At 38.5% G+C, this 24242-nt stretch overlaps 1 protein-coding gene across 3 annotated transcripts; it reads right to left on the bottom strand.

Annotated features, from left to right (window-relative positions):
• Positions 1-1637: 1637 nt before the first annotated feature.
• Positions 1638-23246, bottom strand: ube2j1 (ubiquitin-conjugating enzyme E2, J1). Of its 3 annotated transcripts, XM_041253703.1 has the most exons (10): positions 23218-23246; positions 22370-22429; positions 13194-13267; positions 12188-12319; positions 11881-11976; positions 11540-11624; positions 9735-9840; positions 8992-9121; positions 6889-7017; positions 1638-4338 (listed from the first exon to the last, which is right to left on the bottom strand). In XM_041253703.1, exons 3-10 carry the CDS (start codon positions 13251-13253, stop codon positions 4057-4059), a joined length of 1020 nt encoding a protein of 339 aa, XP_041109637.1. In that variant the 5' UTR covers positions 13254-13267; positions 22370-22429; positions 23218-23246; the 3' UTR covers positions 1638-4056. The 3 variants fall into 3 exon arrangements, with proteins under 3 accessions (XP_041109637.1, XP_041109636.1, XP_041109638.1); XM_041253702.1 differs by lacking the exons at positions 22370-22429; positions 23218-23246 and adding an exon at positions 21323-21572; XM_041253704.1 differs by lacking the exons at positions 11881-11976; positions 22370-22429; positions 23218-23246 and adding an exon at positions 21323-21563.
• Positions 23247-24242: the final 996 nt, after the last annotated feature.

Raw genomic sequence — 24242 nt, 5'->3', positions numbered from 1 at the left:
CAGAGCAGTAACAAAGTGAGAGTGGCACTTTTCCAAACCTTGGCAAATACAAATAAAGACCCGTTGATATTTACCCGCAAACGCTGGTCTCAAACTAAAATCAAAGTTGTCCACTCTGAGAAGCTGTTCAGTCTTAATTTTTTTCGTTTTTGTTCCATCGTAGGTCTTCTTTGATAAAGGACTCTAAAAGACAAATCATTTTATTTTCAACCTAGGGGCAGCATTAAAATATATTTCACAGTGAAAATGAATAATGACTGACAGGAACATATTTAATTCTGTTTGTTTCAATGGAGTGTAACAGATGTAATAGGCTGGAGCTATCTGTGCATACTACAGGCTACTGGCTAGTTCTTTTGGGTTTATATAATTAAAAAATATTCAACGTCGTGGTATTAAGACAGCTTGAAAACCTTGTGACACTACAGTACCAAGAAAGTGCGCAATACTTTGCAGAGTAGAAAAACTTGAGGGGAGTTAACTGTACAGTAGGCAGCAGCCTAGGTGCCATGGCAATGTCCCTGCAGCGCAGTAAACATGTTCTCAGATCAAGTAATAAGCAGCTAAATCTGGAGGCTTGCCACCTTCACATCCAAGAGAACAAATGGTCCTTTACGGGAAGTTTGGAAATTACCCAAATACTTTTCCTACTTACTGTCGGCACCAAAATATAATTATTCTTTAAAACTTACTGTGATATCAAGGAAGGGTTAATGTAGACTGTTTAAAAAAAAAAAAGCTTTTAAAAGAGGTAAACCTTTCTCTTTCCAGATGCTTACATGCCATGCTTTTGTGTTTCCATGGGACCTGTTCGTCTCCTAGTCCTTTGATTTCGTCTCTCAGCAATAAGAATCAGGCAACTAAGTAAAAAAAAAAAAAAAAAAAAAAACAGTTTTGAAAAATAAGACATTGTGATTGCAGTCTTAAAAATCCAGAAACTAGTCTAGAAACCCCCTTTAGTCCAGCCCTGCAGTGGGTTATACATTGAACCACCCTTTACTCCAAAGCCATGAGACCGCTGCAGAAATCATTGTTAAGAAAGCTCTCTGCCGGTTAATCACATTTCAGAGACGGGTATGTTTTCGACCCCAAGCTGCTTTGGTTTGCCGCCACACAGCTGTTTGTAGTAGATATGACAGGTCGATGCCCAGCTTTTCCGTTTCCTGCTCTCAGGCTAACATTAAGCACTGCGCATTCAATGCGGTTTACATCATTGTTTAAAAACTCATCCAAATCTCTTTAAATGTGATACACACGTGGGAGTGTCGTTTTGTTTTTATCTAATCTTTTAACTTTCTTTGTCTTCATTTTATTATGCAAAAAACAAACGAACAAAAAAAAAAAAAATAAAAAAACCCACACTGGTTAATATTATTCGAATGATCCAATCAAAGGAACATGCAAACATACATACATGGCTATATACCTTTGGTACATATTGTTGAAAACTTACTTTGAAACAAAACCTGATTGATATAAACATGTAATATTTATCCTGTTTTAACATCTAGGAGATGTCACATGAAGTTCATCTCATACAGCCTCAAAGGATTTGCATGCTCTTTCAACTATTCCACATTCCCTCAAGATCAATTTGGTGTCTTCCATAGGGGGGGGGGGGAATAAATTTCGCATTAAGGAATTAAATTCAGCTCTATCATTATGCACTTGGTTTGAGTTGCTGGAGATGGTTGCCAATACCGTAACTCAGAAAAACCTCCAACACCTTGTAGACCCCATATACCCTGGCAGGCCTGATACATTGTGCTTGATTGAGGTAAGCTGACCATTGAGTAGTGAAAGCATTTCATTTTTAACATGTGTGCAGAAGTAAGTTGTACAAACAAGAATATTACTTCAGAGATTTAACTCAAGGGCACTTATTTTGTTTCAATGTTTAAATAAATAAAATAAAAATAACAAAATATGAGTACTGTAACCTGATTTTTTTCTGAGGGAACAGTTTTACTTAAGTGTATTGTGGTGCATATTCCCTGAATACGATACCAATACCCGAACGTGTATTAGAAATATAGCTGGACTAAGTATTGAAATCTCTGTGTCATGAACGGCCCCTTTCCTAGTAGACATACTGAACTGCGTGACCACTGAACTAGGTGACCAGGGTGAGGTGGCGTCTGGACTGGACGAGGCTGAAAGGACAGTTGAATTATGTACAGATAATTCACAACACCAACAACAAGCGGTTTGACTCAAGCAAGACATAAAGCATCCATATCCCGAGATGAAATACATTAAAACATCAAAGGACTGAGTTTTAAAGAGGCGAGATACACAAGTGACCTCATGAAAGTAGCACTCAGCAGAGTGAAAAGACAATATCCAAGCAAAACTGAACACCTTTCCTTCCACATTGTTTGCTAACTAGGTGCTGTAGCTCTGCTAAACAAAGGGGCAACTCCAGGACTCAGCTAGAGGACTGCCATAAAACTTAACACTTATCAGACAAACGAGTCTGGATAAACTGCGCTGCTACCTGCGTAGCTAAAGATTCAGCGAAGAGGACAGAGTGGACGGGCGCTGGTGCGGATCCTATCAGAATTGAAGACTTTGTTGCAGCTGTTTGTTGATCTTAGCGGGGTTTTGTTTGACTTTGTTGCTGAGTTTCTGGATCTTACTGGGGATTGAAGACTTTTTTGCTGAGTGGAGAGCCTTTTATACTGGACACTTCAAAAGATTGAGTTTCCAACCCAGTTGACAAAAGTCTAAGCTTCAAGGGACCGTTGAGTATAATTCCAGTGCATTTTCCTTTCATGAAATGAATTGTAACACATTCTCATAGAATTGAACTGTTAATTATTTAGTTAGCACACTACTTTTAGTGAAATTTGAGGAAGTAACTATAAGTAATCTATCTCATATTGTCGTATGAAGAACTCCTTTTAAAAGTAAACTTGTTATATCCTTAATCTATATACCATTAGTGAGCTTAATGTGATACATTCCAAGATTGCCAGCACCAATTCAGTATTAGGCTGTGTGTGTGTGTGTGTGTGTGTATATAAGCACTGTCATATTTCACTGGCCCTGCTAGCTGCTTGTATGCAGGGTGAGAGCACTGACTTGTGTTTTGTGCTTACAAACTAAGATTTACTCTGACTTTTCTGATTTTTGTTTAATATTTGTGTACTTAATAAAATACTACTATTGACTAAACATTCCTTGTGTCTAGTGCGTGCATGTGTGCTCATAGTAAATCCTTTATCTCTTAACACATCAATGAAATATTTTTTATAAGAGAACAAAATCAACCTAGATAAACTCTGTATTTAATAATTTAGACTTGTTCTTGCAGTAGGTTTGGATTTAAAATATTGGTTGGATTTTGCTTCCAGGTGCTATTTATTATGAAAACTACTACTACTATCTTACTCCCGCACCACAAATACACAAGAACAATTTCACAGCTACCCTATATATTATTATTGTAAAAGACAGATGAGATTTCTCATGTTCCTTTTGTTAAGAGATGTGCAATACATGTGTCTGAAATCTTTCAACTAATTTCTTGGGGTTTACTGGCAGCCAAACGCTTGGTTCAAGTAACTGTAAACACTGTAAAGCTTTTTTTGTACTGCAGACCGTGAGCAAGACATTATGTAGCATTGAGGTGGTTAAATACATCTAGACATAGACATATAAAATAAAAAAGCAACTTTAAAAGCATTGACAACCCATATCACATCATATATACTGATATTTATCATAATAAATATTCTGATATTTCTTAGGAAGCACTCTGTTTACATAGTTAATATAGGTTTGCCATAATTAGGGAATGCATGGTTTACAGCTGTTCTACCACTCTTTGTTTAAAGAACTGGTTGTATACTATAAGCAAAGTGTAGCGAAAAACAAAATTGTCCTTTTTAAGGTTAAAACCATTTTTTGACATGTATTTATAAAATAAAATAAAAAAATCAAGCTAAAAAAGAACAGCCTTTCATAAACTGACTGTGATACTATACAGCAGTCTACAGGATTACAGGCTGGCTGATGTCTCCAGTATGAGGTCAGATGAAGCAAGAAAGAGCATTACAGTTCGTAGTCAAACTTGTACTCGCTGGCCAGGTAGATCCTTCGGAAGATGAGGGTAGCAAGCGCTAAAGTCAGAACCACTATGAGAACAGCCAGCCCCACGTGGCTGGAGCCCTCAGGCTGGCGCTGGAGCTGTGGGTAGGTTGGGGAGGCTGGCCTCCGAGGCTGCTGGCTCTGCTGCTGTGCACGGCGTTGGCGAGGGCTCAGAGGTCTGTTCAGAGGCCTGGGCTGGGGAGTCTCTTCCCTGGGACTGCTCTGGGGGCTGGTTTGGGAGTCAGCCTAAAAGAAAAGTGTGATAGAAATGTAATCACTATTAGTCACCCATCTGTACCAAAGTAAAAGCAATTTAAACTGGAAAGGAGGCGTTTCAATAGTACTGAAAATATAAAGTTGCTTGCCAAAATGTTTTTAGAGATAATAGAGACGGATGAGGATCTTTCAGCCAATCGGAGTGCATGTTTTCATGACTGCAAAGTCAATTCACATGGGAGACATCACAATCTTCCATTCACAAGTACGCTCTTCATTAACCTGTTTCTCCTCTTTTCAATGAAAATGATAACGGACTAAAAAAGGTTGGACATAAATGTAGCTAGACTTTACTTCTATAACAACAATTAAAGCAGTGTGTGTGTGTGTGTGTGTGTGTGTGGGATTGCAAGCGTCTGTGTATGGGTTACAACAACACTCGCAATGGTCTTCACTTCTCCATGTCAATGTTCCCCTTATACGCAGACCTTATCAAAAGTATACAGGAATAACAAACCAAGATGAACATACAGTTGGCTTCCTTCCGCTACCCAATTAAAAAAAAAGGCTAGCGCTGCTGTCACAAATATAAAATCAACAGGTGGCAGGAGCTGAAACACACGACTGTCCTATCTTCCAGTCCTCAACTCTGCGCTGTGAGAATGATGCTAAATGACAGTGGCTTCTGACAAATGTATTATTCTATTTTTGGGGACCACGAAGTTCAATTCTAAGCCAGTAAGTATTCACCTTTTTCAACCTTACCAAAGGTATCGCTGGAGCAGTAAAGTACATATAGGAGCACACGGTCTGACGTTTCTTTCTTTTTGTTGTTGTCCCACTCCCCCCCCCCCCCCCATCTCTAGCTCTGTCACTGCTGAAACACAGGATTTAACAGTCATTTATCACTAAATACCAGGCTGCATTTACTTGAGTCAGGTGGCAGCACTGAACCGAAGCCTACTTCTTTAAAGGATCAGTTATGTAAAAGTCAGGCTGGCCTTTCAATATAAAGAGATAAATGGCACAAGGTTTATTTGAGTAAACTGCACTCCCACGGCTATTTTTAAGAGCATCAGTTCTTTTTATAATAAACTGGGCTTCCATTCTTGGGCACCGGAGTTGTATGCCTTCCACAGCACCATTGGCATGAGAACCCTGACACACACAGTACCTACTGACAAACACAGCTAATTGAGCACATACTGCAGAAAAGTGTCAGTAACATAGCAATAGACACAGATCTGGGACGGAAAACGGTTGCCTTGTTCTCTCAGTGTGTTTTTCTTCTTAATAATATAACAAGCAATGGTAAGTTCTACTGCCCATCGCCAATTTAACCAAATAAAATGATGTTAAAGTAACTGTATTTTAGTTTAAAACATGTTCTAGTGCCAGGGAGCGCTGCAATTTCTCGCATGAGAAAGACCAGAGGTAAAATAAAAAGCACTGGTATGAGGATCACTCTTGTCAATTGCCTGAGCTGTGCCGTGAGAGAGACTTATATGTTGTTTCTAATTTAGCATATTATTTAAAAATCAGTCATGATGAAATCTATGCATATGTCTGATGCTTATTTTAGGTTATACGTTGTATTGCAATAATAACAACCACCAGAGTTTTATACTAGTTGTGCCAAAGTTTGTTTGTTTTAAAACGTTAGCTTACTCTAAGTTATAGTACATTTTGTTAATGATAATGGGGTTTTGCACTTCAAAAGGTTAAAGTATAGACAACTTTATACCATCCAACACAGACTTTCTGTCTTGTAAACCACCATGCTTTTTCAGTTACATTTCTTGATATTTGTTTCACAGGATTAATAGTATGAGGGACTGCAGATCTAGATTGCATCGCACAGTCTTCAACAGCTGTTTAGGCCTGGACCCAGATCTGTTGAGAGGCGGTTTCATGGCCTGGTTCTGCTACAGCAGAGCAAACAAGACTGTGAAAATAAATCTAATGTGAGGGCCTGGGGCAGCCTGTGCCAGTGGAAACAGGTTATTATTGATACACGAGTTATTATAACATGTTTTTATATTCCAATTAAGTCAAAATGTCATCAAAAGTTCTGCAGTTAAAATTTACAAAACAACATTAAAGGAAACCAGCATTTAAAGAGTTGCTGTTTTAAGGCCCCTACGTTCAGAGGTCTTTACTCAAAGTTGGTTCAGACTAAGAAGTAGCCAAGGTCAGACTCCAGTTGCAATGACTCGTGTCCCTCCAAGAATCCCTCCACGCTAAATATATTTTGCAATAAATGTTTAAATGTTTAATTAAATTAAAGCATTGGAGAGAAACTACCTGCAATGCAAAAGGCTCAAAACACTGAAAAATATGTACAAACATATGTACTTTTTAAAGCATAAAGGTCGATTTCACCCATTCTCTGCTTTAACTGAAAAAGAAAGATCGAAAAAAAACGGTAAATGCATTCTAAAATAAATGTCGATATTAAATCGACAATTTGGCAAAAAAACAAAAATCAAATAGTAACAAGCCTACTTATGATGCTGATAGAGGTGTGAGTCCAGGGAAAAATTACAAAAGAAAACAAGTCAAAGTAAATGCTGATGTTACCACTTCAGGGGACTCAGGATTTTCTGTCTGGGTCCCGGATGAAGACGCCTGCTCTCCAGACAGCTCTGAGCTCACTGGGCTGACCAGTACCTGCTTCTGGGCTGCTTTACTGGAAGAACTCGATTCCTCCTGTAAAATCAAGCACAGGGAACCTCTGTCTTCATTGCTGCTAAAATAATAATGGCAAATGAAATGCAGTAGTAGTGATTTTATTTAACTGGAGCTCATCTAACCGGTCTAATAAAAAAGACAGGTGTTCACGCACGCACGCACGCACGCACGCACGCACGCATATATCAGTGGTTGGAAATTCTGGCCTGTGGCTGGTTAAAACATCATCATGGGAACAAAACAGATTAAACTATTTGCCCTAATATCCTTACACCACAGGGCAATAGTTTCTTTCTTTCATGTGATTGGTTCACATCACTGTCAGTCCCGCCCCTTTTCAAAGGAAAGCCTTTCTTCCCTGCACTGTTCACAACAAGAGAAAATGGCTGAACACTGATTCTGTGAGTTGACAGAAAATTAATTATAAAACACACTACAAAAGAAAGATGCTCCAAACACTAAAACGGTGATTAAAACATCACTGTCGCTGTTTTCTGACTTTATGAAATTCTCAAATTTAACTCAACGAAAACAAATATGACGGGCGGGATATAAACTGGATTATGTAGCAGTCAGCAAACCAGAGAAAAACTTTGATAACTATGCGGTATGAAGAAAACATTTGTTATTTATTTATGTTATTTATTAATTTACTTATGCTTTATCAGCTATATTTAAACAAAATATATAACTCAATATTTATGTACATATGCTGCATCAGCTATAGTTAAACAAAATATATAAAGTTGTATTTACTATCCAACCTTGCCTCACTTATTTTGTTGACTGACTCCTATATTAAATATGTACTGCAGACTCAGCCATAGTGGAAAATGAAATGCACCTCAAGAAGACTATCGTTACCTCCAGGGTGCAATGCCTTCAGCATATAGCTTCGGGCATTATAGCACCATCGGTAACAACAGTCTTCCTTCGGATCAATAACTTTCCACTACATACACACTATGTATATGATGATGTGTATGTACCAAACATCAATTTGGAGGCTTTTGGACCCTGGGGATAGCCACACACATTGTATGATGACAAATGTAACAACTGCTTAATTGTATAGTTAATGGGCAAATGCTGATCAGATGCGAGTGATCAAGTTGGGGTTAAAAAGGTTTTAGTTGGTGTGTTCAGGGGAGAGGGTTGAAGTGGAGAGAGGAAAGAAACTGAACAGTGGAAAGGTGGGTCGGACAAAGAAAGAGTTTTCTGATAACGAAACAAAGGTACGGGTTCTGACAAAGAAGTGCTTGAATGTGATTTGGATTAGGTGATTTATGGAATTAATTTAAAACAGGGGAACAGGCTTACCCTGCCCTGCATTAGATAGCACTACTATTAACCAGTTTAGTTAGCGCCTAAAGAAGGGCTAGGTTTTGTTTTGTGTTTTTGTTTGTTTGAAATATCAGTTTGCTAATAAACGTACGCCACGGTGTTTAAAGAGCACTTCCATTGTATAGTGTAATAATTAAAGAGACAGACACCTGTTTGAAAGAACAACACGGACTCCAGCTGAAAAGGTCACAATACATCACAATATATATATTACACACACACACACACACACTCAAAGAATATAGGAATTGAAAGGGGGGTGACTGAACTATCATGTCAAGGGGGTTCATTGGCTACCCTGCTGTGTGAAAATTATCAGAACCTATGTGGAGAACAGAGGACTTGAGTTTACAGAAATTCAATTCAATTGCATGAAAATCCACATGAAGGGCCCTAGGAAATTGAGACCCCAACTAATTGTGACAGAAAATATATATGAATAAATATTTCCTGTTTGTTTTTTGATCATTGTTTTTAAACAAAAGTCTTTAAGAAAAGATACCACAGTTGTTTTAAATGCCAACTCTGATAACTATAGCTTTCCTGACCAAAGATCGTGGAGGCGCTGAGGTGTCACCAGAGGTAACCAGGTCTTCAGAAAAAACCCAGACATGCACACAAAAACAAAGTGCCCAGTAACTGGTGTACCTTAAAGCTGATCTGTCTTGCAAGCTCTTTGGCCTCCCTGTCATTGTTGCTTGGGTTGCTGTTGCAGGTCACAGGCAGCAAAGCAGACCGCATGCTGCCTCCACACACCTCACAGCAGAAGTCTTGGGACCTTGACGACACAAGGAATCACAGGACAGATTTAACACAGGGACAAATCAGCCTGGCATTTCATTGACAGTTTTTTCAGAAAACCCGAAATAACGCATCCGAGTAAAGATTGTTAACAAGCTAACGATCAGTGCTTATCCCTGGATAATTGGGGTGTTTATCGTGGGCCAAACTCATTTTACCTTGTAGCAGAACAATGCTGACTGCCACTGTTGTGTACTAAGTACAGCTTTGGGGGATTTACACAGGATTACGTTAAAATGATGGAAATCATGCAATTGAAACACCTTCTTCAGAGCTTTGCTTGTCATTGTCTTCATTTTTCTGATGTTACTTACAATTAAACAGAACTTCAGCTGCTACTGATGCATTTGTTTATTTCATAATATAGACAATTCATGAAATTAACTTACATGATGCCTCAAAAGTAAACTATGGAGGTTTGTTTTTACTCCTTGATAAGCGATTACCCCAAAATATTGGGACAGGGCACTTGCTAGGGTGCATTTATTAGGATAAAAATATAGTTACGAGCCATGCAAATGATTTTGCTAAAGTGAAGCATCTTCTTCATCTAGCTGAGTCTGGGTGTGTAAAGGGTATGAAAATCGTACTTTCTGGCGAGGGCTTTCCGTTCTTCGGGAGTGTAATCTAGAGATCCTATTGCACCCTCTCCTTTTGTTGGCATGAATCCGATTATAGCTATTAGTGCAGTTCTTACTGAAAGAGAAAAAAATAACTAATTCAACATCAGATTAAATGAAATCAGAATTCATATGAGAGCACATCACATGCTGTCCAGCCAAAGAATGAATAGGGAAATGAATAGGGAACCCTTAGAAGAGACAGCATTCACAAACCACTTCACCATAGTTGCTCAATCCCTTACCTATACTGGATAAGCCACCTGTGGATTTTACCGAGACATTTTTATGGAAAACGTACAGTTTTGGGTAATTTATCAGGAATTACACTGTCATTATATAATGATGCTGCAAACCCAAACCAAACACTTTCAGATAGGGAAAACCCCCCTGAACTGCATCGGCCTCCAAAGGTTATTCCCTGTGCTGTGAAATGATCGACAAAAACCCAGCTGTGGCTTACCCCTGTATGGCATTAATCACATCTACAGTCTACTCAGTGTTACCTGCGATATGAAATCCAGCTGTGGCTTACCCCTGTATGGCATTAACCACATCTACAGTCTACTCAGTGTTACCTGCGATATGAAATCCAGCTGTGGCTTACCCCTGTATGGCATTAACCACATCTACAGTCTCCTCAGTGTTACCTGCGATATGAAATCCAGCTGTGGCTTACCCCTGTATGGCATTAACCACATCTACAGTCTACTCAGTGTTACCTGCGATATGAAATCCAGCTGTGGCTTACCCCTGTATGGCATTAACCACATCTACAGTCTCCTCAGTGTTACCTGCGATATGAAATCCAGCTGTGGCTTACCCCTGTATGGCATTAACCACATCTACAGTCTCCTCAGTGTTACCTGCGATATGAAATCCAGCTGTGGCTTACCCCTGTATGGCATTAACCACATCTACAGTCTCCTCAGTGTTACCTGCGATATGAAATCCAGCTGTGGCTTACCCCTGTATGGCATTAATCACATCTACAGTCTCCTCAGTGTTACCTGTGATATGAAATCCAGCTGTGGCTTACCCCTGTATGGCATTAATCACATCTACAGTCTACTCAGTGTTACCTGTGATATGAAATCCAGCTGTGGCTTACCCCTGTATGGCATTAATCACATCTACAGTCTCCTCAGGGTTACCACTGATGTGAACAGCTCTGCAGGGTCATTTGGTAGTTTACTGTCTGAATTGCTGCATGCACTAATAGTACAGTACCTACGAAGTTCTGTTCTACTGCACAAGAATCATTACTCTACACAAATTTAGTTTTTTACAAGTACAAAAAAAGAAATGAAGCAGAAACACAAGGGATAAGCAGTAAAGTAATGCCATTCAAATGAAGTTCATTAATACAAGCAAAACCAACGTGAAAACAATAAATAGCACATTTTTAGAAAAGCAATTTTGGCTTGCCAAAATAAACTACAAGGAAATTATACTGTAACACAAATATTCTGTTTAGTAATTCATTTTGTTTATTTAAATCTATGTCCAGAAACAGGCAAATTGCATAATCAATGCATAAACTGCTCTTAAAAATTCCAAATGAGACCAAAATGTTCTTCTGTCCTGTCCTTCCACTGTATATAACTCCTTCACTGAGAACCGTAATTTCAATGGGATTTCACTTTGACAGGTCTCAATTTGCTCTGTGCTCCTCTCTATACTGGTTTTATTTGTTGTTTATTAAACTCTATGAGATTTACAACAGTGTGCCTCTGGGCAGTGTCTCCGAAGTGTAATATAAAGAGAGTACGTACTGCTCCAGGAGGGCTGCCAGGTCTCAGGGTGATGTCCAGAGATGCTTAAACAGATCTTCTTACCAGCTTCAAATCTCCCGTTTGGCTGAAATGGAACTGAACATTAGCCATCAGAATTATTATTATTATTATTATCATTTTTCTTTTTTTAACAGCATCATCCCCCAAGAAGAAATTCAACACTTATTGGATCATTACAAGCGTTGGGAAGTCTAAATTAATTAATTAAAATGATAATAATAATGTTCCACATCTTTCAAGGCTGATTGTGAGAAAATAAAAACATTTTCTGAATGAAAGCTGTTCAGCCCATCGGTGCTCATCCAGTTCCTGAGTAGTACCTGTTTAAATCTCAAAGCTTTGGCAAGTTGGGTCTTAAGGAAGGGAGGTGGATCGCTACACATTCTCCTTCGGGCTTCAACATGATCCACAGTATGCTTTTAAGTAAAAAATGCAGTTAGAATATACATGGGATTGTAATATGACTGCCATTGTGGTTTGAGCCATTCCTGATTTTACAAGAAGACACACATGAACTTGTTACCTATACACTGTGACTAATTAAGCTTGTGAAACTGCTATGCAATAGGTGTTGTATTTCCATCCCTGTATACACATCTGTTAGAATGCATGTAACAGCACTCTTACTGTGAGCAGTATAATGCTGGGAGGTTTCATCGGATAGTCAGGAGGAAGCACAACTCTGCCATGATAGACACCGCCGTCAAAATCAGAATCGGGAGGGCCGCGGACTGTGAAGTGCCACTCGAAGAGGTTATCCTGAGACAACAAACAGAAAATCAACACACACAGCACACTTGCCAAGGTTTACAGACTGCAGCATAAATTTTTGGTCTTAGAATACAACTCACAGAATGGGTTAAAGATTAAGCCAGATTCTGGTTAAATTCCTACTTAGACAGTACAAACTAGAAATAAAACAGGTTTTCTTAGTAAATTACAGTTGATTTTATGAGGGTTATAAGAACTGACTACTTCAAAGAGAAACTGGATTGAACCAGATGCTTTGAAGCTAGGGTTAGGACAAATGGACAATCAACCAAGTGAGAAGAGATTTGTGTCTTTCTGATTGGTTTAAGGAAAAATCATGATGTCATTGAGAGACTGCTTTTAAACTGAGAATACTAAAATGTTCTTTGTATTGCTCTGATCCGTGCTTGGAAAGAGGACACCTGCAAACTGTTGTCACCGTGTAACCTTTAAGATGCCTGGTTGTAACTTTGCAACTCAGAACTTTTATCTTCAATAAACTATACTTATCTGAAAGCCAAAAGAAGCAGCTCTTTTCCTTTTTTCTGTATTGCCTTAAATTCAACAAGTTGCAAGTGCAAAGTTTATAAAATGACATGTCACTGGTAATCTGAATTCATTTTTTGGTTTTTGTTTTGTTTGAAGGATTTCATTGTACTGGTTTGTGAATAAGGGTCATTAGAGCGGGGGTAAATTGAATGACACATGTTTGACAAAGTCTCCTTCACTCTCTTCAATTTTGCAGATGGGAAAGTACCCTGGCATTCGAAACAAAACAAATCCTTGCATTCTTCAAAGCAAGAAATTATTAATTTTGTAAACACTTAAAACCGACGCTTGATTCAGTTCGGACAGTTCCCCTACACCTCTGAGCTGTTCATACCTCTAACGGCTGTGCGTGATAGTGTTCTGTTGGGTCCCTGAGCTCAGCTGCCTCCTTCATCAACCGCTTCACAGCTACAAAAACAAAAGACAAAACACGACACGGTTCAGGCTGATCAAATTGCAGGTGAGTAAATGATTTGAGCAGCAGAAATCTGAGCAGCTGCCATTACCTTCTGGTACTACTGTGGGTCAGCTACTGTACCACAGCAATGCCATGGACTTGTTACATAAACTTATTAAATTGTGGATATTATGTACAATTTCAATAACGAATAGAACAAAGTAGAAAGTTACAGTCAGCATATTTTACACACTGGTCATTAAGAACCAAAGCATGGGTTAGTTCAACAACAGAAATAGGTATGTATCACAATCACCAATAGCTATGAGTCAGCTTTGAATAAGAAAAGATGGTACGGGACTCGCTACAAACTGCCAGAGTTCAATTAATCATGCTCATGAAAGTAAAATGATATAAGCAGATTGTTATGAGGGATCTCAGTGAGACACATGTGACATGGCCTATCTGCAAAAACTGCTGTGCATTTTAACTCTTTAATTATAAGTAAGCCAGGCCATGATAATCCAAGTAAAGTGCTCAGTGCTGGTTACACAAGGCCTGGGTGTGCAACCACAAAAGAATGCACATGCAACAGAACTTGCTGCAGTACCTTATGACAATAATGTATGCAGGGTGGTGAAATGTATTTTTAGATTTCAACAAACAAAACCCCAAATAAGTTATTATCAATAGTTTTTACTTAAATAAATTAAAATACAAACAAGAAGGTTTCAAAACATGTAAAAATGCTTTTTTATGGTCTGAATTCAACTGCATTCCCTGCCTGGTGGCCATCTTGGAGTTAAGTTTTGCACTCTACCGACTTTAGCTTTCAAAATAAAAAATTTGTCACTAAAATATTAAAACTTTTCAAAAAGAAAATTCACACCAAGCTACAGCCTGCCCCTAAAAACATATCTGTCACTCTGCCAAGACAGGAGGGCGCAGCACCGAGACAGCCACTCTGTCAATGCAGTACCACTTGCTGCTGTCACAGTCTCAGAGAGCAGAGAATGAGTTAAACTTTGACAAACCTGAATGCATGTCACTTAATCCAACCCACATATCTTCCAAACCATCTTCCAAGCAGTTTGTATGTGTAGCATAATGAAGTCAGTGTGGTTTTGTCAAAAACAGGTAAACCGCAACCGAAACTCGAAACTCTAAACTGTTGCTTAATTACAGCGAGACAGCATGATGGAATAACATACAGAACTACAGTGAGTAAATATGAGTTAACTTCAGCACACAGCTCCACAGCACTTGCTGCAAAAAAAATAAAATAAAATAAATCTGCTACCCGGCCAGCATTCTGTTTCCTGACAGTCAATTGACAGAGGCTAGACAAGCTCTGTGCATAAAATATTAAACTGAGGGTTACTATCCGTGTAATAAAGTTGGTAGCTTTATCCATAAATGCAACACGCGGAAACGGGATTTAAGAGTTTAGTTTATGTTGAACCGAGTAGAACATATGCTATTAAAATTGAACAATAACAGTCTCTAGTGATAAAAGCCAAGGTCTGACTTCAGTGCAGGGAGCTGTGTCTTCGCTGGCTCCAATCTACAACTATGGACAAAGGTTTTGCATCACTAAGGAATTAGCAAATTTTACTTCATAAAGTCGAATGTTACATATTGAATAACATACCGCTTTGTAGTTTTCCATAGTACTTAACGAACAACTGACAAAAATTGAAAACTGTGACATTTTGAAATCTAACATGGCTACTGTACTACTATTATGGCTTAAGGTAGATTTTTACGCTATAATTTTGTAGTTTCTTTGATTACATGATGTTAAATTAAAGTTCTACATTATGTTCATATAGGTTTCTTTTTTTTTTTTTTTTTTTTTTTTTTTAAATCCTGAAATTCTAGGTGATGCAAAACTTTTGGACACAGCTGTAGGTTGCTGGCTGACAATAAAACTGCATTTTCTGAGTAATTGAGTAGTTATTGTTTCTTGCTGTGGCCAAATATTAGCTTTATATATAAATCCTAAGCAACATTACAAAGCATTCTACGCTTTGGTCTTGACTTAAGTTTAGTGGCCTCTACGAATCTATTGAACTGAAGGCTATTTTTGGCCTTGCCCTTTTTGTTGCCTATCCAGAGCCCTGCAACACCATACTGTCATTGCAGACTGAAATTGTGAATATTATTGGACACTTGTTTCTATATCTAAATCAGGGCACTGATCTTGTTTGTTTTTTTTGACCGCACTGGGCCAGATGACCTTGCCCTCGTTGTAGATCAATACTGCTGTGGGCAACTGGCTCCCTCTCACTCACTTTCTGTGTGTAAACTACTTTGTTCCAAGGAAATCATGACCAGGTGTCCCATGTGCTGGACTAATCAAGACTAGATCTATATCACTCTGCATCAGAGCTTATAGTGAGGAACACAAGTATATGCCTTTACTACAGTTGGAACTAGCTCAACCCAAACAAATACCTGTCTGATTACAGCTCAAGGTTGTATGTATTTTCCACTTACTGTAGACCCCACGAAAAGGTGTCCCAGCTACTTGAAGTATATGGCCTATGGTGCCTACAGTCTTTGAGGAACACACCGTAACTGTTAGTAATATGATTCAAGAAGTATATTTCACATAAAAAAAAACAGTTTTGACAAAAATCTGTAGCCCCTCTCAGCATTCGTTAAAACATGGCTTTAAGGCAACAGTTTGAGTTATTTTTTCTTTGCTAGTCAGTTTGCATCCTTATATCATGATATATCAGTCTAGCAAGTATGAGAACCATGTGAAGGTGTGGTAGTAACCATTCTCTCCTTTTTTATACAAGCTGTAAACATACTTCAATCAGATTCAGACTACTATCAACATGCAACATACTAAAAATAAAACAAAAACTGCTGTAACACAGGCAGCCTCAATTCATTCTGTACTTTAAAGGGTTAACAACTATCTCTGGAGACACAAATAGCTTTAAGAAGCAAACTGTACTCATCCCAAGGGATCACCACAAAGAGGAGACAGGAGAAAAGCTGACCCCCGAGTGAAATGAATTTGAAAGAAGTATAGGAAAGGGCAGCCGTGTTCAGCATATTTTTGCTCTGGCTGTTTTGTGTGGGTGTAAATCCAATCCAGCCCTCACCACAGTAAACAAAAATCAATCTAAACTGACAGCTGACGTCTTATTGAATTAAACAAATTGCCATAGTTGGAACAGTTGAGTGTAAAGGACACTGGGAAATGTATTAACATGCATCCGTGGCATAGCTAGGGGGGTGGTTTTAGGGGTTTGAACTGCCTCACCCCTTCTAATCCTGGCTACGCCACTGCATGCATCCAGATGACCACCTCTCTACTGTATTTCAGTGTTGTTTTGGGACTACTAACCCTGTCATGCATTTCGAGTTGCCATAGACAGTTTTTGAGTTGCCAAGTCTTTTTGACCTGATGCACCATTACTGTATCAAAAACTGTTAGTTTGCAAGCACCAAGCAATTAGCACATTTGAAATGTCAGTGTAAAAAACTGCAGGGCTTGGATACGGCCTTTAATTACCAGACAGTGAAATAGACATGGTTAAAATACTCATTTCCCCAAACTACGAAGGTTCTTAAGTTTTTATGCACTATGTTGTGCTCATGACGATCGTCATTTGAAAAACATCTTTATTATTCCTGCATTATCTTTATAGGACATGCCAGCTGCCAATACACCAATTCACTTTATTAGTGGGCTGACAGGTATCACTTTATTAGTGGGCTGACAGGTATCACTTTATTTCTAAGCTTACAGAAAAAAACATTCCCATTTGTGGTTAGTGAGTTCTCATGCTTTAACACTGAGAGCTTCCTCCTGCTAGAGAAGTTTACACATCGTGGTCTTTTTTATTTAAGGTGACGGGAACTTTTAGGGACTTCATTTCTGATTAGATTTTTTACTGAGTCCCAGCTCAAAGATGGGACAGACTCCAATGATGAAAAAAGTTTTTGGTCACATGGCTCTGGCACAGGATTAGAATTTTGAACACAAAATCCTGTTACATAATGCATTTTAGTCTGAACTAGCAAGGAGGTAGAATAAACCTACTGATGCTCTGCAGGGTGAAAGGACAGAACACACCCACATGTACCACACAGCAGCAAACCTTTCATCACACTAACTGCTATTCTCTTTATCATTGTGCAAGTTGCATGAACAGACTTCAGTTCGAATTATGGTGCTACTTTACAGAAGGTGGAGGTCTGTAACATGCTCACAGATCAGGACTTCTCTAACACTGAGCATGGGAGCTGCAGCAAGCTGTTTCCCATAAAGGTGCACAACGGACTCCAAGAGACAATGGAAATCAGTCCTTTATAAACAAAGTACATAGTAAACACAACTCAAAATGCTGTATGCAACTGTGAACATACGTACCTTAAATATAAACACAGGAAAGCTTAACTGCCAAAGAATGAGTTTATTACAAAACACACCTGTGGGCCGTACAATTTAAACAGTATAACAGCTGTGCCAACAAAAACAGAATAAAATTAAACAGCAACTGTTTTTCCTGCCCAATGTCAGAGATGCTGCCGTATCAATTAAACTGTACATATTAAACGCAAAAGACAAGTCTATGGAACAGAAAAACTGTATGTATTATACAGTATATACATTATATGCAAGTCAGTTTTAACCAGAGGAATTCCCTATTAAAACCCATGTTGTTTGGCAGGGACATCAATATGTTATAAATGGAACTCTGTTCTAGCAGGATCCATTATAAGTGGAGTGCACCTGTATTACAAGTGGACACAATTAAAGTGCGCTCACCAATTCCATACACATTTCCAGCCAGTCTTGTATTGCAGGGGCCTTAATGCTTGAAGTCCATTTTTCTTCTTGTTGATCTTACCTTGCTGTGAGCAGTGCTGAAATAAAGCTCCTTCACTGCACTAATGGAAGACTTTGTCAGACACTACAAGCAGACCACTATTAGCCAAGCACATGCTTAAACTATGCAAAAATGCAGCAGAATGCACCATTTGAATCCCGCACACTCCCCCGCTCGGCGCTACACGTCTCGATGAGATAGGTTCCCCCTACTACATTAGAAGTGCCACATACTTTAAAACTAATTGAAAACCCTGACAGAGCAGCACCCTGCATTATCACCAAAATACTGTAATTAGGGGTACAGTACCAAAACTCATACTGCAATTTTGGGTACAGTACCAAAACTCGTATTTTCCAAGTAATTTACCTAAGAAATCTGAAGTTGTTAGGTATTTATTAAATTGAATAAAACATGTTAGTGGCGCCTGGTGATTTTTTCATTGGTAAGGCACTTGGAACAGAGTGAGAACATGCACAAAAACGCTTGTGCATGAGTGTGCATTTTTGTTATGCCAGCAAATATGTTTAGATGGAGAGAGCATTGTTCATTCAAAATTCACACTCATATTTCATTCAAAATATGAGGATATGAAACACATCTATGATCAGTTATCCTTACAAATGACAGCGCACAACAATATTTCTTGGCAGATTTTGTTTATTTGGCAGGCTCGGCCTAATTCTCAGTCACAAACAGACTTTAGTGTAGGCATAGCCTAAGGCTATAACGGCTCAAACAAATTGAAGAAATAACCATCCATGGGTGATCGTCAGCACTATAACTCCTCTGCTGCTCGCTTGCAGAAATGTAACGGTATCACGAATCACGATTATGTAGCTAGTAGCTACTAGCTAGCTGTCAGCAGCCCTGATTAACGCTGTTTAACTAGCTAAGCCAGCCAGTCACCTAACAAAATGAACTGAAGACTGCACACATAATACTGAATTAGTTAAAATTTATTAGCTACTCAATGAACAAAATACAAACAACAAAACACATGCACAAAACAGAACACTACAACCTCTACTCTGCTTGTTCCCTAGCTAGCCAGCTTCCTCGTAAGGCACCTCTCTGTCAGTGCCTTACCAAGCCAAGAGTTGTCATGGAAACCGTCCCACTGGAGCCCATTATAGTTGCTTGTGTGGGTAAAGCCGACCCCTCCCGGTGCCTTACTAGATACACGCGCTTGCGTGAAATCTCAAGGGAGTTGCAACGCTGTCAGCCTAGCCACCGATAGCCCCCGGTCCAAGGCAGCTAATAGCGCTAGCGGAGCTGCGGAGGTTGGGCGTTTTGAAAGATGATATTAATTCAGAGCAGTTTCATTGTATTCGTTTAGGAAAAAAATAAATAAATAACTGGACAAATTAACGGTAAGGCTGTGCCTGACCTGACTTACCTGATTGCCCCCTGTAGATAAAACCTATACTTAGTCTGGGTGTTCAGATTTCGAGGGCGGTTTCCTTTTTAGGTTTGTTGATGAAAGGTGCCGGTGCTAGTACTAGCAAAAAATACACCCCAAGTGTAAAGCTGACACTGGAAGTTTTTGGGTTAAAAAAAAAAAAAAAAAGTTGTGGAATCTGTCAAATCTGTAAATTACTCTGTGTAGACCTAATAAATTAAATAACTATGCTTAACTGACTAAAATAGCCACATGCAAAAGTATTGAAAGAAAATGCTATGTGAAACTGGAATAGGCAGTAAACTGGGCAAAGCAGCAAAACACGCAACAGGGCTGCTGCAGACAGATACCTGGAAGCTGCTTTCAATGTGATGGTCATTTTTATTAAAGGTAGTTTCTGATTCCTCTGTTGTTGCATTCTGCTGGCATATTGGTTGAATTCAAGCGTAAGGACCTTATCACAAAGTCCTATGTATTATAGTAACAGGAAGTAATAAACCACCAAACTAAACGACAACTTTGCGTATGTTTTTTTGGGGAGCCAGGCATTTTAATTTAGAAGAGTTTCCTCATCATAAAACTATTTAAAAGGCTGTCACACATCTAACTCACTTTGAAGCCAAAATGCTCAGACGTCATCTGCATGTGATTGGGGTACCAGGAAAATAATAAATTCTATGCAAGAAAATGTAATGTCAAATCAAATTTTTTATTGATTAATACATTTACCATTTACTTTTGGATTCTAAAAAAAGAACGTCTCTCTTCGACAGATGCTGCTCTGGGGAAACACAACACGAGCTACTTGTAAAGGAACCAGTTTACCCTGTACAATTTATATTTGTTTTGTAGGTGGAAAAAAACTATTTTGTTCAGATTATGCTATGATTTTTTTGTATTTATTCATAAATGTTGAGACCTACCAATCAATGCCTCTTCTTCCACCTTTGTAAAATTTACTAGGTATTTGTATTGCAGAGTGTTCTACCGTTCAATATTTTCATATGCCTACACATGTATTGTTTTACATTATAATTAGCACTTCCATTAGGTCCCAGTGCAGGGGTGGCCAAAGTTGGCTCTTCCACTTTTTGTCTTTGTTCCAACTCTATTCTGAATTGTTTAATTGAAACAATTAAACCTCCATGCAGACCATGAAACAGCTAATTATATCGTTTTACCTGTTATAGCCTGGAGTTGGTTTTCCTTCCAAGGATGATCGGATAGCCAAAGCATTACTATGTACGCATGAATAAATGCTAAATGATGGGAGCGGCCTTGGTAAACAAGAGCATCATTAAATGTATGCGAAAACAAAAAGGAAAGCAAGCCAGGTGCAACTCCAGAGGGGGCCTAAAAACAAAACAAAAAAACAAAAAACACCGAGGCAGCGCTTGTTAAAAAAAAAAAAAAAAAAACATATAATATAATAATAATAATAATAATAATAATAATAATAATAATAATAATTAAAAGCAGCAAATGAAAAAATGATAAATGTAAAAAAATGTAATTCGACCTAAACCATTCTACTATAAAATAAAAAAAAACAAAAACAAACAACGCATCGGAAAGGATAACAAACTGTTTGCATAACCTGCGTTCGTTTTCTAATACACACCTGTAAGGATGTTGATGTGCATACGTTAATATTGAACTTCATTTTCAATAATAATAATAATACAAACTGTAATGCAAAACAAGACTTAGACTGGAAAACGAAGTAAAAGAAAAACAAGCAAAAAACACTTCATTATTCGGGTGGCCATACGTAATGACAAAAGACCGATCGATAAAACGAATGAACCTACCTGGACTCTTTAGGTTGTATTTGACTTCCATTTCAAATCAGGCAGACAAGAAAACAAAGTTCCCCTGATCTCCTCTACCCCTCCTCGGCTTGCGCCTTCTGAACAAGCGATACTCCGCAGCCTCCGGACGCTGCAGCGCTTCCTGTCAGCTCCACCGCAGTATGTCGCGATGAACGCATTGTGCCGACTGCTGTCGGCGGAGGTTTTTGATTATGAAAATGTCGTGACGTGCAGAAAGAAACTGCACATATTGGTCAGTAACATGGTCACAGGTTTGACGAAAAATAGATGTGAACAGGAACTTGGAGGATTTGGTTAAAAATAAAAAAGTAAAAACTTTATTAAAACACTACCCAGAAAACAGCTGCGTCTCCCCTGGGTGAAAATGAAAGCGGTGGTGTAATACTCCTAATTAAGACCAGCTTCGCCCTAAATAAGGCACCCAACTTGTCTGATGAAATACTGTATTACTAAGATCACCTGTTTTAATTGATAGGCTTACAGTAAGTGGATCATGACAGCAGGCAGGGAAGAAGTGCAAATAATCTTACTCAGTATTGAGGTTGTTATAAACAGCGCGATTTTCATAACGTTTTCTAATTATAATAAATAAAATAATAATAATAATAATAATAATAATAATAATAATAATAATAATAATAATAATAATACATAAAATAAAACAGATGTTTCAGTAGATAGCTAATATTTTAATAGTTGAACACTCTGACAAGTTAAACAGTAAATAAATACATGTAGCAAGTGGATTAGTAATAAAACTAAAACAGCAAAGGAGGGTGTTAAAATAAAGAAAAAGTAGGCTTCCATTAAGGAAACTCCATGTATCACATCTTTAAAAAGAGTAGGATTCAGTTGTCACCTTAGCACAGAACCAATTTCCCAAATGTATTTCCTGCAGCTGCTGTAGAAAAATTATATACAACCAATAATAGATAACATGGTGAACTGTTATATGCTTGCCAAGTCTAATCAATAATACAAATTAAATGAAAAGTTGTGATAAACACTGGTGCTGAAATTGCTTACCTGCCTGACGGCATTTTCAGTGTCAACTCTTCAGGAAAATGTGGTGCAAAAACAGTGGAACTATGTGAAGAAAATATAATATTACAAATTGTACAATCAGCAGAAAAACACACCTTTCTTGTTCAGTTCCACTTTACTGGTCCCAAAAGCAACAAGAATTAGAATGATCACAACTGACCATAAATGATGAATATTCTAAATGTGTTTTGTGTGTTATGTGCAGGCCCTGCAAGCCCAAATTTGGGGTCTGTATTCATAAAGCATTACATTTATTACATACATTACATTTATTTTCTCCCTAAATCATTTTTAAAAAGAGCTCTAAATTGTTAACAGTAGCAATGGAGAAAACACAACATTTGTTGCACTCCATCCTCTAGCTGCAGATTAGATTACGCTATGCCATAAATCATATATAATATCTGTTACTGTTTTGTTCTCCATTGTACTTAGAGTAATTACGACAGGCTACTGCAGTATATGCTTCAGTGCTGCCAGGGCTCTTCCTTTATAGAATGGTGTACTTAAGGAGCAACTTTGGTGTGCATTATCTGAATTATCTAAACCATTGTATTGCTCTTGTTGTTTAGATTCACTTTGCACAATCTGAACTGTCAGTCACATGGTGACTTTTTAAAGCAACAGTTAAATAGGATTCTGAGAGCTCTATTGAATCCACTTTTTAAAGCATCGGTTAGACGTGATTCTGAGAGCTCTATTGAATCCACTTTTTAAAGCACCGGTTAGACATGATTCTGAGAGCTCTATTGAATCCACTTTTTAAAGCATTGGTTAGACATGATTCTGAGAGCTCTATTGAATCCACTTTTTAAAGTCAATCAACTTACGCCTGGTTGATGGAGGTGGAAAACGCTGTCTCAGGTGTCGTTCCAGAATATCCCATAAATGCTCGATTGGGTTCAGATCTGATGACTGAGAAGGCCATGACATATGGATAACATCAGTGTCATGCTCATCAAACCATCCTGGAAGACAACCTCCCCCCGGCAGGAAGGAAATGCTGCAACATGGGGTGAAGATGATCACTCAGTACCATTAAGTAGCGATTAGAATTGACCTTGCCTTCTAAGGGAATGAGTGCACCCAAATCATGCCAGAAAATGCACGTATGCCCACTTGCTCGAGGAAATGTGATACTATGGTATCCCACTCTGTGGAGTTCTCGGCAGACCATTTTTGATGAAACTGGCTACTTGCACCCCAAGTTGAAATTTGTAGTCAATTGATCTGCAGTTGCTCGCCTGTTTTGCCTTGTACTTCGAATTAATGCACGGATATCACAATCCTGGAGTATGCGCCCTTTGCTGATGATGTCTTTCCCTCAGAGTTCCTTGCCGACATCACCTTAGACACAGTTGCTCGTGAAACATCAGCAAGTTGAGCTGTCTTGGTCACTGAAGGTCCTGCCAAACGCACCCCAAAAATCACCCCTCTTTCAAAGTCACTAAGGTCTCCTCTTGCAGCCACGCTAGCCATAATTATAGGCAACCAGGCCTGTCCAGCATTTTTATACATGACCCTAAATATGCAGGGATTTTATTTGCTTAATTAACGCATGAGCCACAACTGTGTGGAAGCCCTTGCTTTCAATATACTTGGTGTCCATCATTTACCCAGGTGTTTCCATTTTTTTGTCCACTACCTGTATTTTTGTATTAAATGTGATCATTTGAAGATGAAAGGCACATAAAGCACGAAAGGCACGATGTATTCTTCTTCTCATCCAGTATGTAAATATCACAGGCTGTGTGTTATGGATTGGAAGGACATGCAGATTTAATACTGAATACTAAGGGACCAGGGAGGAACAAAACCTAGTCTGGAATGGCCAGTTATTGCCAAATCCACCCAG

Source organism: Polyodon spathula, chromosome 6 (genome assembly GCF_017654505.1).
Source record: "Polyodon spathula isolate WHYD16114869_AA chromosome 6, ASM1765450v1, whole genome shotgun sequence".
In the NCBI taxonomy this organism is placed as follows: Eukaryota; Metazoa; Chordata; class Actinopteri; order Acipenseriformes; family Polyodontidae; genus Polyodon; species Polyodon spathula.
The sequence above is the reverse complement of the archived record's forward strand: the minus strand, read 5'-3'. Positions and strand labels throughout refer to the sequence as shown.

Coding starts and splice junctions, on each gene's coding strand:
- ube2j1 (XM_041253702.1), bottom strand. CDS start 21,353: ATGGAAGTCAAATACAACCTAAAGAGTCCAG. Junction 11,977..12,187: donor CCAGCATTATACTGCTCACA/GTAAGAGTGCTG, acceptor TTTACTTAAAAG/CATACTGTGGATCATGTTGA. Junction 9,841..11,539: donor CTGGCAGCCCTCCTGGAGCA/GTACGTACTCTC, acceptor TTTCTCTTTCAG/TAAGAACTGCACTAATAGCT.